Here is a 15,739-nt window from a genome sequence, read left to right as displayed (position 1 = left end):
AATCTGAAAATCACAAAAAAAAAAAAAAACCGAAAATCCCAAAAAAAAGAAAATTCGAAAATTATTTTGTGGTGTGATTTTGTTGTTTTTGAAGTTAGATTTGAGTTTGTTGTGGTGAAAAAACATCTAGAAACGAAATTTGAAGCCATTTGGGTAAGAATTGAAGTTTCCACCATTAGAGGTTCATCAAAGCTTGAAGAACTCAAAGTGGGTTTAGTTGATTTTGGTGGAATTGAGCTTTGATTCGTATTGGGCTTTGTTGTTTAAGTGATAAGGGGCTTAGATCTAAAAATTTGGGCAAAAACGAGTTGATTTGGACCAAATTGGGTTTTTGAGTGTTCTTCATTGTTCATCTTTGTTCTTGGTGAAGAAGAAGATAAAAAGGAAAGTTAGATCCAAGGAATCCAAGTCAAAAGTTGAAAAGTTGTTTTTCTAGCCAAAAAGGGTAAATACAAGGTTGAGTGGGTCCCAAGAAGTCAGCAAATTCGAAAATCTAGCACAATTCCCGAGCCAAACGAGGTACGAGGAATTTCACCAAAGTCGCTTGTCATCAAGTTATACGGACCGTACAATTATATACGGGCCGTGAAACTTGGTCGTGGTACAAGAGCTGATTCGGAGAGTTTCTGTTACAATTGATCCGTAGAGTACGACCGTATTATACGGATCGTACAATTTTATACGACCCGTGAAACTTGGTCGTGGAATAGAAGTGGTTTGGACGGATTCGTTACAATTTGGTCTTCAAGTACGGACGTATTATACGGACCGTACAATTTATACGATCCGTGAACCTGGTCGTGAAATAGAGCCGACTTGAGACATTCGTTCATTTCGTCCTTCAAATACGGACGTATTATACGGACCGTATAATATTATACGGCCCGTGTAAGTTGGTCGTGAAAGGTTCTTCCGCAACAATTCTAAGGTGCTCGTTTCTTGATTCAACTTCGATTTCTATCACTTCTAATTCATTTCAATTTCAAAAATTTCTTAGAAGTGATTGTTGGATTGCGTCCCTAAACCCTTTAGTAGGGAGCAAAAAAAAAAAAAAAAAAAAAAAAAGTATAGAAACTTAAAAATTTTAGTTGTTTCAAATTGATACCTTAGATCACTCGGGGCTTCACGGCTGCATTTTCAAGTTATCACCTACCCGGGCCCAAAATTTTATTTATTTTCCGATTTTTAGCATTTCATTTTCTAGTGTCTCTTAACTAGTGGCCATTTAGTAGTTGTTCCTACTTGTGTCTACTAGTTCTTGTGTCCATATTTCTTTCGTGCTAATTTCTTTCAAGCTTTTCTTCGTTTTATCTCGTTGAAACTTTATTGGCTCTTGTCCGATTTTCTTTGAGTCGTCCGTCATTCATCTAAACAAAAATCCATTCTACCACAAAGGATAAGCAACGTGTGAATTTGATTGGACGAGCGATTCATCAACAACTTCGAAAGAGCACGGAGTGTGGTAAGGTTGAGAGTTCAATACGAGTGAAGTGAGGCTTTTATTACTAATCTTGTTTGCTAGTTTTGCAGGTCATCATGTCTAACCAAGGTGATAGAATGCAAGAGGTAGTAGATATGTCATCCATAGCAAGTTCATTGGCTATGATCATGAATCAAATCTCAGGCATGCAAACGGGTATGGAAGAGATGAGAGGGAGAAATGAATGGGAAGTTGAAGGCTATGGATGAACGGATGGTGAGTATTGAGAAAGTTCAAATGGAGGGTTCGAGTAGAATGGGCACTCCCCGTTCTAGGAATGAAGGTGATGGGGATAAAACACAAGACACTACACCAACCATTACCCCGGACTAGCCCATGCCTTGTGCAATCCCAACACCACAACCACCTCCACCCAAAGAGCTCCACTACCCCAAACAACCAACCTTCCATCCCAAAACTCCACTTTCCAAAACACCAATCGACAAACCTATCCCCATGTTTACCAACACAACCCGAATGAGGCAATCCCTCAAGTGACCTTACAACAAACACCCCAAGCTCCACCCCAAAACCAAACACAAGATCCCTTTCCTAACCAAAACCAATACCAACGCCACTACCAATACCCCATGAATGAAGAGGAGTATGATGACTATCCACAAGGTAGGTGGTGGGATGATAACCGGCAAGGAAGTAGGCGTGGAGGAATAAATAACCGGGGGAGAGGAGGAAAATGAGGTTTTGAGAGGTTTCCGGGCCATGACCCTAGATTCCAAGGTCATGTAGACCTAGGAGGAGCCCAAGTTTATGAAGATCGGGGAAGATGGCAAGATAATGAGCGAAATTTGAACACCATCAAGGTGAACCTTCCTACATTCCAAGGAGGTAGCAATCCGAAAGAATTCCTTGAATGGAAATTGCAAAGTGAGCGCATCTTCCTCACGAACAATGTTTCTGAGGCCTTAAAGGAAAAGTATGCCCTCACTCAATTCGAGGGATACGCTTCTACTTGGTGGGAATCCAAGAAGTTACAAAGAGCTCAACAACACATCTATGATCTCCCAACTTGGAACGACTTGATTGAGCTCATGGAGACAAGGTGGCTTCCATCCACATACCACCAAGATGCACTTAAAAGGTTGTACATGTTGAAGCAAGGGTTAAAAAGCGTGGAAGCGTACTTTGATGAGTTTGAGGACTTGCGGATGAAGTCCAAGATAGAAGAGCATGAGGAGTACACTATTATAAGGTTTGTAGCCAACTTGAATCGGGACATCTCTAAACCGATGAGGCTCAAGACTTATAATAGTCTTGAAGAGGCATTCCATGATGCATCCAAGGTTGAAGCGGATCTAAAAGAAGAGAGGTCTTACAAAGACAAAAGCAAAATATCTTCAACTTGGAACCAAGGGAAAGAGAAGTGGAAGCCGTCCACTTGGGAGAAACCCAAGATCACTACTCCCACTCCTCAAGCTAAGTTTGATTACAAGGCTAGAGGAGGCGACCAAGCCAAAGGAGGTAATAATGCTAAACCTAACTTCCCTCGTCCATCTACCATTCAATGTTTCAAATGCCAAGGTAGAGGACATATTGCAAGTGAGTGTCCCAACCGGAGGACTATCACTATAGTGAGGGACGGGTATCGAACCGATGATGAAAATGAGGGCGTGGTTGGTCATGATAAGGAAGGAGAAAGTAGTGAGTGTGAGGGTGATTCCGAGAGTGAAGTTGAATTGAATTATGAGGAGGCTTTGAATCATGCTATTGTTGCTCGAAGATCCATGGAAGCTCTAGCTAGGGAAGAGAGTGACCAACGGAAGAACTTGTTTCATGCTAGGTGTAAGATTTTGGACAAGGTTTGTTCCTTGATAATTGATGGTGGGAGTTGCACTAATGCGGTTAACCAATTCTTGGTTGAAAGTATGAAAGTTCCCACAAGAAAACACCCTAGCCCCTACAAGCTACAATGGTTCAATGAAAGTGGAGAAATGCGGGTGACCAAGCAAGCGATTATCCAATTAAGCATTGGAAGATATTCGGATGAAATTTTATGTGATGTGGTACCAATGCAAGCGTGCCATATTTTGCTTGGGAGACCTTGGCAATTTGATGTGGATGCTCAACATAGTGGGCGGACCAACAAGTATTCTTTTGTGGTCAAAGGTAAAAAGTATGTCCTTGCTCCATTGACTCCCCATGAAGTCCGTGAAGACTATAGAGTCATGAAGGAGTTACGTGAAAAGATGAAAAATGAGGAAATGGTTGTGAGCGAAAAGGAGACCTTAGTTGCTCAAGGAGGACAAGGTTCGACCCAAGGGAAGAGTAAGAAGTGTATGGTCGCTAGAGGAATGTTAGGAGGGGAGGAAAGGTGTGGTGAAGAGAAGGACTTGGTGCCAAGTCAAGCTAACCCCTCTAACTTTTCTATTCCTTCTAGTTGTCTTGTTCCTTTTGTAGGTACTTATGTGGATGATCACCCCAAAGAGGACATGGACCCGAGTTTCCAAGTTCCTTTGGAGGGAGGCCAATACAAGGAACTTGACCAAATTGACAAAGGTGATGTGCTTCAACAAAGAGGTAACAAAGCTAACCCTTCTACTTTAGCAAATGTGGATCACTTTGTGCTTGATGAACAATTGAGTAGAGGTCAAGTTTTGCCTTGTGATAGAATTAGTGACCCTTTGTTAATTGATGATGTCTCGGTGAAAAGTGCTTACACACTAGTTGATCCTTTTGATGACTATATTGGCTCTTCTTGCAAGAGTAAATTGTGTCCATCTAGTGGTAGCACTTGTGTTGATATTGATCCTTTTGAGAGTGAACTTGCTTATTTTGGATGTGATCTTGTGATTGGGCATACTCTCTTCAAGGATGGTAATTTGCTTGATAGAGATATATAGTGGATGATTGTGAAATGCCTGATCTTGTGTTTTGTGATGTTGAAAATGAATCCATTCTTTGGAATCACAAAGTCACCAAAATTCCACTATGGTATGATGATCCATTTCTTGGTGAGGAAAACCTCCTTTTGAGGGAATGTGACTTGACTTCTAAAATGAATTACTTTGAAAAGGAGGGTAAAACTTGGCTACAAATTGCTAGCAATACCTTGTGTGATACCTTTCCTTATGACCTCTTTGCTTATAAAACCCTTTGTATGTTGTTGCTTAAGTTTACGATGGGTTTTCAAGAGGGATGTGTAGACCATGACCCGAGGCATATCTTTGTTTATGACCCCGGTGTAGTGTCCTCTTGTTATGTCTTGGTAGTGAAACCATTGTTTGAGGAGACTAGTGTAGAGGGTTGGGCTCTAGGTTGGAATGACCTTACACTTAGTCAAAATGAAGGTAGAACTTGCTTGGGGAGTGAGCTATTTCTTGAATTTTGGGGAATTCACCTTGTTGAAATCCCATGTATGCACTCTCTATGCATGATTACTATTGATGTGTGGTTGTACCACAAATTTGTTCATCCTTGGCATGATTATGTGGTTATTATTGTGTGTGCTAACCCTCAATCTTTGAGGAGTATGTTGTCTTCCATCTTCCTTTGGTTTTTGCAAGGTTCGGATTCGAGGACGAATCCTTTTCAAGAAGGGGAGGATGATATGACCCTACTAGGCACACCTCGCTTGAAGGCTCACATTGAAGACCAAGGCATGGAACTCCAATCCATTCAAGCTAGGAGGATGACCAAAAGAGCATTGGAGACCCATGGAGAGTCACACAAGCCCCATAAGAAGGCCTATGAAGTATGGAAAATAGCTTGGAGAGGAATGAGAGAAGAAGCTACAAGAAAGAAGGCCAACACTCAAAGTGGCTAGAGTCGCAAGGGGACAGAAATGCAAATGTGGCTAGACGTGAAAAGAAGGGCCATGGATACAAAAGGGTCACAATTGCAAGCTTGAGGCTTGGATGATGGCTATATGTGCAAGAGGAGCCTTTTTCGGATTTCAAGCCAACATCCAACTAGCCAAACAAGGCTCTTGCCTCATTAATGGCATTCTTGTAATAACTAGCCTAGCTCTTAAGTCTCTTAGTATAAATACTAGACTTAGTTATTTTCATCATTAGATTATGTTGAATGAAGAAACTCTTATGAGATATTTTAGATGGTAGTTGTAGATTAATATAGATTGTTTGGTTGGTTAACCAAGTGTTACTTCCTAGTTGTGAAGTGAATTGCTTATTTCCATCGAATTCAATGTTGCTCATTTGTGGAATCATTTGAGTCGTTTGTTGATTCGAATTGCTTAGGTTCTAGGGTTTGTAAATCCGATTGGAAGGGTTAGGGTTTAATATACCCTTTCTTGTCCATAGATTTCTTGCTCTTGGGTCAAGTATCTATCCATCTATCCTCTTCCATTTCTACTCTTCTTCCACCTTTATTTTGATTTTCTTGTTCTTTTGTTTTTCTAGAGTTTCCCTAGGTTGAATCTTATCAACGGGCAAGGTAACAACTGAGTACCCCAATAGGACCCCACCCTCCATAAGATGCACTCCCAAAAAGATCATGAATGTCATCATATGCAAAAAGATAATAAAGAAAGGTGTCACGCAAAATAACTTCATCTAGGGTGTCCTCAAATGTAGTTTCACTATGAAACTCAAGAGCATGGTCGATACTACTACTATTCTACCCAAGGAAGAATTAGCAATTTGCGTACAAGTTTCACCTTCCTTTTGAACACTTCCCCTCCCAATAAGTGGATCACAATTCCTCAAGGGAGGATCTCCATCATAGAGAAGAGTGTTATCATCCCATAGTGGATTTTTAAATACCATGTAGTCACCAAAAAAAGGCCACACTTTCAACATTACAAAACATTCCACTAGATACTTTACTCTCAATAGTCATGTCATCCTCAAATAAAACATTATCCTTTACAAGAGAGTAATCCATGAACAATGAGGAGTCAAAGCATGTCATTTCACTCTCAAAAGAACCAATGTCATCTTTCAATACATTTTCGCTCACATGACTATCTACATGACACTCATCACCACTACAAGTTGGAGTCTTATCACATGACACTAAAGTACGATCAAGAGACCCATTTTGACATGAAACAAACAAGGGTGAGATGTCACATTCTTTCAATTGACCAACTATATCAACATCATCACTAACTAGAGGTACATTAAACACATCACAAAGATCCTCAAGTAGTGAACTATCATTACAAGCAAGTTGATCAATACAAGTTTCAACATGAGTTGGTAGTATGTCAAACAAGAATTACTAACATGATGACCACATGACATTGTACTACCAATCAATTCACAAGTGTCAACACTAGGTGGACACAAATCGATCTTACAAGAAGAATCAATTTTGTCATCTAAAGGATCAACTAGTGTTTGAGCACCTTCATTCAACAATGCACTATCATTCAAAGCACAAGTGTCAACACTAGGTGGACACAAATCAACCTTACAAGAAGGATCAATTTGGTCATCAATAGGATCAACTAGTGCGGGGACACTTTCAATAATGGCATTACCAATACACGGCAAAGAAGCATTAGGCTTAACGCAAGGTAAACTAACTTTCATACTTGACTTGACATTAAAATCATACGAAGATGTAGGAGTATAAGGATAAGTGATCTTACCTTGGTGTTCATGCAAGCTCCTTTGACCAATGGAAGAAATGGTTGTGGCCGCCGTCCTTGCCTTCAAGCATGGGTTCTCTCAAAAGAGGTACCCTCAAAGATTCATTTCTTCGCACATGTTGCTTGGGATATTGGCTTCTCAATATACTTTTCATGTCCTCCCAAGTCTTGATGGGACTCCTCACTTGTCTCCCACAACATTTCACATACTCCCAATATTTGACAAGCTTTGAGTCAAAAGTTTGAACGGCTAAGTCCATCTTCATTTCTTGTGAATAGTTGTAGCTAGCGAAGATTTAATCTATTATGGACTCCCATTTCTCATATTCTTCTCCACTAGCTTCCCTAGCCAAGGTAGGCCATTTCACATGGATATCTCGCACTTTTGCACTTGGACTCGTTCTATGAAGCACGTATGGAAATAGAGGTTTCCTTTTCATCCACGACATACTTATGCCACTCTTGCTCATATGGGATCTCATGCCTTTGAAACCAAGGGCCACCTAAGCATACGTGACAAGTATCCATTGGAAGCACATCACACCAAAGCTCCTCTTGGTACTCACCAAGTGAAATGAATACCATCACTCTCCTATCAACCCAATACCCTCCCTCGTCATAATAAGGATTTCGCCTATTCACACAAGGTAGCCTTAACTCTTCAACCGCACGAGGGGTGATGAAATTGGTGTAACAATCGTCATCAAGCACAAGGGTTCCCTCTTTGCCACAAAGTTTTACCTTGATCTCCATGAATCGCCTCTTTGGAACCACCTTCCTTTGCATAGGATGACTCCAACTAGTACTCACATTCCCACTCATGCCTCTTTGCTTCGGATAGTAAGCACTCGAGTCGTCTTCATCTTCATGATGTATAGCACAAGAATTTTCAGCTTCATTATCTTCACCATACGAATCATAACAAGGGTCTTCTTCATCCCCATCTTCCTCATGAGACATATGAGAACCACTCTCATCATATTCTCCGTCAAAATAGTAATTCTCTCCTTGAATTTCCTCATGATCACTATTTCCTATATGACTCTCATATTCCCCATCGTCACACCCTTGATAGCTCCCATAGTCTTCCCCTTCATAACTACAACCATCATCACCATAACAATCATAATCGCCACCACATGAATCGGAATCCATGGAGAAGTACCTGCAAAGAACACTTAGCAAACACGTTAGTAGTAAAGAAACCTCACCACACTCGTGTTTACACTCGTTTGTGCTCGGCTAGCACCACTCAAATGAACTCACACACTCTTTGCCTTTTACCACTCAAATGGATTGGTCGATGTTGATTCTCGATTGGATTCGGTTGCTTGCAAGGTGCACAATTGCTACTTGAGGTCGGAATGGATTTCTGTTAGACTCGAAGAAAGAGGACGACTCAATTCAATCTAACGGACTTGAACCAAGAAATTAACAACGAAGCAAAAGCGAAGAAAAGCACGAAAGAATTGGCACGAAAGAAATGTGAACACAAGAACTAGCAAACACAAGTAGGAACAACTACTAAATGGCTACTAGTTGAGAGACACAAGAAAATGGAATGCAAAAATCGGAAAAATAACTAAAATTTCGGCCCGGTAGGTGATAACTTGAAAACACAACAGAAGCCCCAATTGATCTAAGGTATCAATTTGAAATAACGGAAATTTTTAAATTTCTATACTTTTTTTTTTTTTTTTTTTTTTTTTTTGTTCCCTACCAAAGGATTAGGGACACAATCCAACAAGCAATCCCAAGAAAATTTTTGGAATTGAAAAGAATTAAGAACGAATCACCTGATCGAAATTGATGAAATTGGACTTACACGACAAGGTAGTGGTGTTTCACTGTCCGTATAAGTTTCCACGGGTCGTATAAGTGGTCGTGTAACAAGGCTAACTTGAGGCAGAATGTTGGTTTTTACGGCCAAGTTTCACGAGCGCTCGGATCAAACCCGGTTGACTTTCACGGACCATATAATGTTTCACGGTCCGTGGAACCCGTCCGTATCTTAGGACCAAAATTGGGCAGAAACTGGTCCAAATAGCTCGCCTTTCACGGACCTAAATTTGAGTTTCACGGACCGTATAATATTTTATGGTCCGTGGAACTCATCCATATAATATGATCTCGGAAAAACTTCAGTTGGCTCGGGATTTGTGCACGAATTTCTTAGATTTGCCGACTCTTATGGCCCCACACAACCTAGTATTTTCCTTTTTTGGGGTAGAAAACAACTTTTCACAACTTTGGGAAATATATTTTGGATTAAACTCACCCTTTGGTCTTCTCTTCCCTATGAAGATATGAAGATGCTCAAGAACATGAAGAACAATTCAAAATTTCAACTACCTTCAAATCAACTTGTTTTTCCTTCAAATTTCATATCCAAGCTCCCTTGATATGGAGAACAAAGCCCACTAATCAATTAACCCCAATTTCAACTCAATCACCAAACCCACTTTTTGAATTTTTCAAAGCTTCAAAGCTCAACAATGGTGAATGACTCAATATGACTCCAAATAACTTGAAACTTAAGATCTAGACTTAAATAACACTAGGGAACTCAAATCTAGTGTCAAAAACAACAAACAAGGAATAATCAAACACGAATTTGAATTTTTCAATTTCAGTTTTTTTTTTTGATTTTTTTGTAGAATCAAACCCAAGCTAGATTTGTTGAAACAAACCTAATTTAGGCTCTGATACCAATTGATACAAGAACGGATACGCGGAAACGGGAAATTAAGAAGATAAACAAAGGAAAAGAAAAGATAGATAATTTGACACAACTTAAGATTCAATTTAGCAACCAAAGTTATATAAAACTAAGACCTCTAAATTATTATCAAAAGAAACACCAAATTCTTAAGTTGACCTCAAGGAATCGAATCCCAAGCAACCAACCTCTCAACAACACAAGAATCAACAAGAGCCTACCAAAGGCCTCTCACAAGTTTCTCTCTCTAGAGATAACCCTAAAACACTCAAAATATTCATAATTCATCAAAAAGTCCCTAAATTAAAGGCCAAACCCATCGACAGACACATGTGGTCGTCCACTTCTTTCACTTGAGCACCTAAAGTGATCCTTGTTCCATTTAGACACTTCAGGTGGGTTATTCCTATTCCACTTAGACACTTTTTGTACCATTATCGGAGCAAAACCAACACCAAAGGAGGCGCCACCTCATTGCACATCCAACCAGCCCAAAAGCCCCAATTTTTAATGGTCAAAACTCCACGAATTTATAAATTAGTGCATTTACAATTAAAATGAGTTGGCACAATTTAATTGAGTTGGCACAATTTAAATGAGCTGGCACAATTTAATTGGCCACTTAATCCACGTAGGAGACGACTGGTGTTGGTTTTGCTCTGATAACGGTGCAAAAAGTGTTTAAGTGGAATAGGAATGACCCACCTGAAGTGTCTAAATGGAACAAGGATCACTTTAGGTGCTCAAGTGAAAGAAGTGGATGACCACGGATGTTTATCAATGGGTTTGGCCTAAATGAAATGAAAGACAAGCTATATATACAAGCTAAGTAAAGAAGACTAATAGGCAATTACAATGCTACCCTTAATGAAGTAAGGGCCTTGTTTGGCTAGTCTTCTTAGTGTAGTCTTCAATTCAAGGATTGGCCTTCAATGGCCAAACACGTCCCTCCTTGCATAGATGACCCTCTAATCAACCTTGCATGCATGGTGTTATATCCCGCATTTTGTGCAATCGGATAATTCAAGACAATCGCGGGAAGACAATAAGCAAGGCTACATTTTATTTTGTTTGGCATATGAGTCGCTTGTGAAAAATTTAGAAGTGGAATTAATGAGGAAGGTCAAGGGCATAAAGGGAAATTCGCAATATGACTCGTGGGAATATGGAAGAAAGACGAAGGGCAAAGTTGGAAGTTGGAAAATTTGTTTTCATGAATTACAAGAACTAGCCCAAAATATAAGTGGGCTTGAATATTTTTTTGAAAAATTTAGGCCCAACCGGCCATAAGGCATGGGCTAGGCCCATGACTAATTCATGCTTGGTATTAAATAAGATGACTAAGTCATCTTTATCATAACAATCTCTAGAATTTTCAAGAAAAGAAGAACAAAACAAGGAAGGAGAAAATCTAGAGGCCATTCGGCCAAGAAAAAAAATTCCAAGAAAAATTGACAAAAATTTCTTTAAAAATCATTTCCTACCAAGGGTCCCTAGCAAGATGGAGTGGTTTTTGGAGCAAGAGGAACACCTATTTCTATAGGTTGGAATCTCTACTCAAGTGAAGAATTGAAGAAAAGGTGAGGGTTGACTCTTCTTGCATGTTATGGATGATTTTGCATGTGTAGTGTGTAAGAAAATGGATGAAATTCATGGAAGAGAAAAAAAAGGTGGTGTGGCCGTGTATATATATATATATGTGTGTGTGTGTAGAAATCATGTTCTAATTAATTTATCTAGTGTTTGGTTATTATTGTTGTGAATACTATATTGATAATGGAAATTGAATGAATTTAGAGAGAACGTGGTTGTGTGTGTGCATGATATGGCCGTGTAGTGTGTGGTGTGTATGTGGCCGTGTATACTTGATGTATAGTCATGTATATTGGTGAGTTGTGAAAGAATAATGAGCGAGTTGTAATTATCATCTTAGTCGTTGTGAAGTAGATGTTATATCGCAAATAAAGACTTGATAAGTTTGGTGAAGTATTGGCAATTGGAAGATTGTGTATATTGAAAAATAATGTTCTTGCATGGATAGCATGTAATGATATTAGTATGATGTTGATGGAATATATATTATAAGGTTGCTATTGTGTTCATCGAAGTCGGAAGGTTATGAAGAAAGTAGTAAATTGAAATCATGCATTTTGAATGGAGTATGTGAATTGCTAGTGTAATTGTTGAATTATGTTAATAGTCTGGCCGGGTTTGAATTCCCGGATTGTGGTTGATGAGAATTTGGCTATGTTGAATGTTGAGGATGGTATATTTGCAGAGGAAGTGCTGCCGAAATTTCGGTAGCCAAGTGCTTCCTTAAGAATTCAACTCTACGAACCCTAATAAGAGTTTTGGTAAACATGACCAATTTGCAGATTTTGACGAGATTGCGACGTGAATTTGGAATAGCTAAAGGAGCAGAAAGAGGTATGTAAGGCTTCACCCTTCCTTCTATGGCATGTCTTAGATATAATAAGTTGGGTACGAGCCTCGGGGACAACTCTATTCTCCGGAATCCGCACCTAAAGTTTTTCCTTTTTCCTTCAGTAAAATTGAATTACAAAGTGTGCAAAATGTTGGGAAGACCTCTCAAGCCCCTAGAACTTGCCTAAAGAGGACCCGATTATCTTAAACCATTATAAATAATGCTATGACACGTAGCATATGTAAATATGTCTATGGTGACCATGATAACGATAATGCTAAGAAAGAGCATATGTCCATGATAAGCATGACAAAGGTGATTCCTTGACTAAGGTGAAGAGTATGACCCTATAACGATAACGATGGAGTCGAAAATGAACAAAATGCCTACGTTAGATATGTAGGCGATATACTTGGCTATGAAAATGAAAATATGAGAATATTAAACTATTTCTGGATATCCCAATTCTATTGTAGGTAATGACCATTCTAAGGATTCTAAATACATGGAATCATGTCTCATGACCCCGATCGATGCGTGTACCCGACATACGCACATGTATATGATAACAGAATCAGAGCGCTATATAGACGCTGATAAATACACATGATATAAGTATACGTATATGATAGCAGAGTCAGAGCGCTATAGACGCTGGTATATATATATGATATAGGTATGTGCATGTGACAAAAGAATCAGAGCGCTATAGACGCTGATATATATATATATATATACGATATGAGCATATGTATATGATGAAAGAGCCAGGGCGCTATAGACGCCGATATTTATACATGGAATTTTCATATATTTACGGGGAAAATGGAGATAATGGCGTAGCGTTATATCGCATATCCACCGATCGCTTGGCATTACATGACTTGATATCGTCCCGGACGCGGGATGTGCATATTTATGGTTAAATGGATCGGCTGCCGACGCCTCGGCAATATAATATATTCTATTTTTATGTATATATGTATATATATATGAGTAAGGAAAGCTAAGAAAGCACGGCATCTGCCCAAGGGCACTTATATGTACAGGTCATGTTTCTATCCCAGGACATGTGTGGTAATTCTTTTATGTCATTATACATGATTTATGTTTTCCGCATATTACTATTCATGCCTTACATACTCGGTACACTATTCGTACTGACGTCCCTTCTTGTGGACGCTGCGTTTCATGCCGCGCGAGTGTCGGATGGTGCGAATTTGATCGTTAGAGTGCATCACCGTACACGACAACACTCCGTTGTCCCGAGCCTCACTTCTATGGTACTCTTTTGTGTATATATTTTCGGCACGACAAGATTTCGGCCCTTTCTATGTATAAGTGTACTATGTCTAGAGGCTCGTAGACAGATATGTACAGTCGGTTATGTACAGTTAAATATGTGGTATTTTGGCATCTTAATGTTGTTGTATGAAGCTAATTAGTCTATGTTCATAATGACGCTGTTAATGTTCGCTTAAAAAAAAATACTAGACCGTTTATACGACTTGCAAGAGTACAGTAAAATGATAGGTAAGGGGTGCTCGGTACAAGTATCGGTACTCGTCACGGCCCCTAGTTGGGTCGTGACACATGGCCTTCTTGCAATCATAACCCTCCTTGCGCAAAGTAGCCACTTGCACAAATAGCCCTTTGCGCAAGTAGCCATCTTCCGACCTTGAATCACCCAAGCTTGCAATTGTGGCCACTTTAAGAGGCAAGCCTTGGGACTTGGACTCTTAAAGCCTTCCATCCAAGCTATCTCCCATATCTTGAAGGCCATCCTATGTGGACCTCCCATGATCTTCAAAGACTCCATTTTCATGAAGCTCGATGGAATTGTCTTGTATCAACATGGTCGCCCGTCCTATCTCTCGGCGCCATCACTCATCATACTTCGGAATGTTGCATATCTCCGAACACATCATACTCCGTATCACATCATACTTCATAACACATCATGCTTCATAACTCATCATACTTCAGAAAACTCATCATACTTCGGAATAAAGCATAGTGTGCACGATAATATGCCGGCCCGGGACTCGGTGAAGGGGGTGACAATAGTGTGCACGAGCAGAATCGTGGGAAACTATATGCAATGTAAAACACTTACAAAGACCCAATAGAATAATCAAAACGAACTGTCAGTTAAAACCGAGACAATAATCAAATCAAGGTTCTTCCGAATATCACTCGGGAACATATCAAATAAAACTTTAGAAAGCATAGTCACGTATCAAAATCATATGCATAAAAATCCTCATTTCAGACTCAACAGATAAATAAGTAATCATACTCGGGGGTTAAGACGATAATCACATTAAGTTCTTTCATAAAGTCGTCAGAACTATACAAAGGAAGGTCGCGGGACCCACGGACGAGCGTCAACCCAATCCGAGCCCGCCTATGGAAGGTATAGTCACTATACGTTACAGAGCCTCCTACGAGCATATCGAGGCGATCCGGTTCTGTCTACGAAAGTTACGGCCATTTTTAGACATAAGATCCTTTAGGAACAAAACCGTTTATACCACATTTCAAATCCAATCATATCAAAGACATAAGGACCATATTTCTACCACATTAAGAATACCAATATTAAGAAATGAATAGGAGTCGTAGGCACGCTCGGATCATAGGAATAGAGTTACCCCGAGGCACATATCATAGCCTACTTACAACTAGGACATGCCAAAAGAAAGAAGGGTTAAGCTTTACATACCTCGTCCGCTTTCGATGCTAATCCAAACCTAATCCTCAGGCTGTCCAAGATCTACAACAACATCACTTGCTACCACACATTAGCTATAGATACTTAGGAATTCAATCCCACGCTATCACTTTATTCTACAAAAATTTGGGCAGCATCTCCCTTATAAACTCAACATCCCCGAGAATTCAACCCTGAATCATCAACAACAATACCAACAATCATATTAGCAACATCGTCAATCAATTCAAAACGCATTCTAACATTAGTAATTCTTTTCCATATAACTCGACGGCATTTCATTTACATTCAATTCGTCCGCATATAATCAAACTAACACCAATGCTCACACGTTCAATTATTAATCCAAAACCATTCAAACAAGATTCAAGGATATTTCAATCAACCCGCACAATATTCAAACAACCCAACCAACCTACAACACTACCCGAAACCCTCCAAGTTCCACAAGAACCACAACGACGCACTCTTTTTCTTCCATTTCCATAAACCATACCAACAATCCACATGTTACGATATCTGTCCCGCAAATACAAAAAACCACCTTAGGATTCCATAAGCTTCTATAACAAGCCATAAACGATTATAACCTCAATTGAGCCATTAAATTTCCATTATCATCATAGAATCCACAACACGACAACCAAAACATACTAAATGAAGTTAGTTCTTCACTTCTACACTATACCACACATGCACTACCACACACACAACATCATATTTTCATGAACTTCATTCATTTCTACATATCACAACATGCACAACCACCTATAAAACATGTAAAGAAGATTAAACCTCACCTTCTTCCA

At 39.5% G+C, this 15,739-nt stretch overlaps 1 protein-coding gene across 1 annotated transcript; it reads left to right on the top strand.

The window, feature by feature from the left end:
• Nucleotides 1-1,660: 1,660 nt before the first annotated feature.
• LOC132042141 (uncharacterized) lies at nucleotides 1,661-4,338 on the top strand. The gene is made up of 3 exons (XM_059432758.1): nucleotides 1,661-1,696; nucleotides 2,302-3,111; nucleotides 3,190-4,338. Exons 1-3 carry the CDS (start codon nucleotides 1,661-1,663, stop codon nucleotides 4,336-4,338), a joined length of 1,995 nt encoding a protein of 664 aa, XP_059288741.1.
• Nucleotides 4,339-15,739: the final 11,401 nt, after the last annotated feature.

This window comes from Lycium ferocissimum, unplaced genomic scaffold (assembly GCF_029784015.1).
Source record: "Lycium ferocissimum isolate CSIRO_LF1 unplaced genomic scaffold, AGI_CSIRO_Lferr_CH_V1 ctg13569, whole genome shotgun sequence".
NCBI classification, from domain to species: Eukaryota; Viridiplantae; Streptophyta; class Magnoliopsida; order Solanales; family Solanaceae; genus Lycium; species Lycium ferocissimum.
The sequence above is the reverse complement of the archived record's forward strand: the minus strand, read 5'-3'. Positions and strand labels throughout refer to the sequence as shown.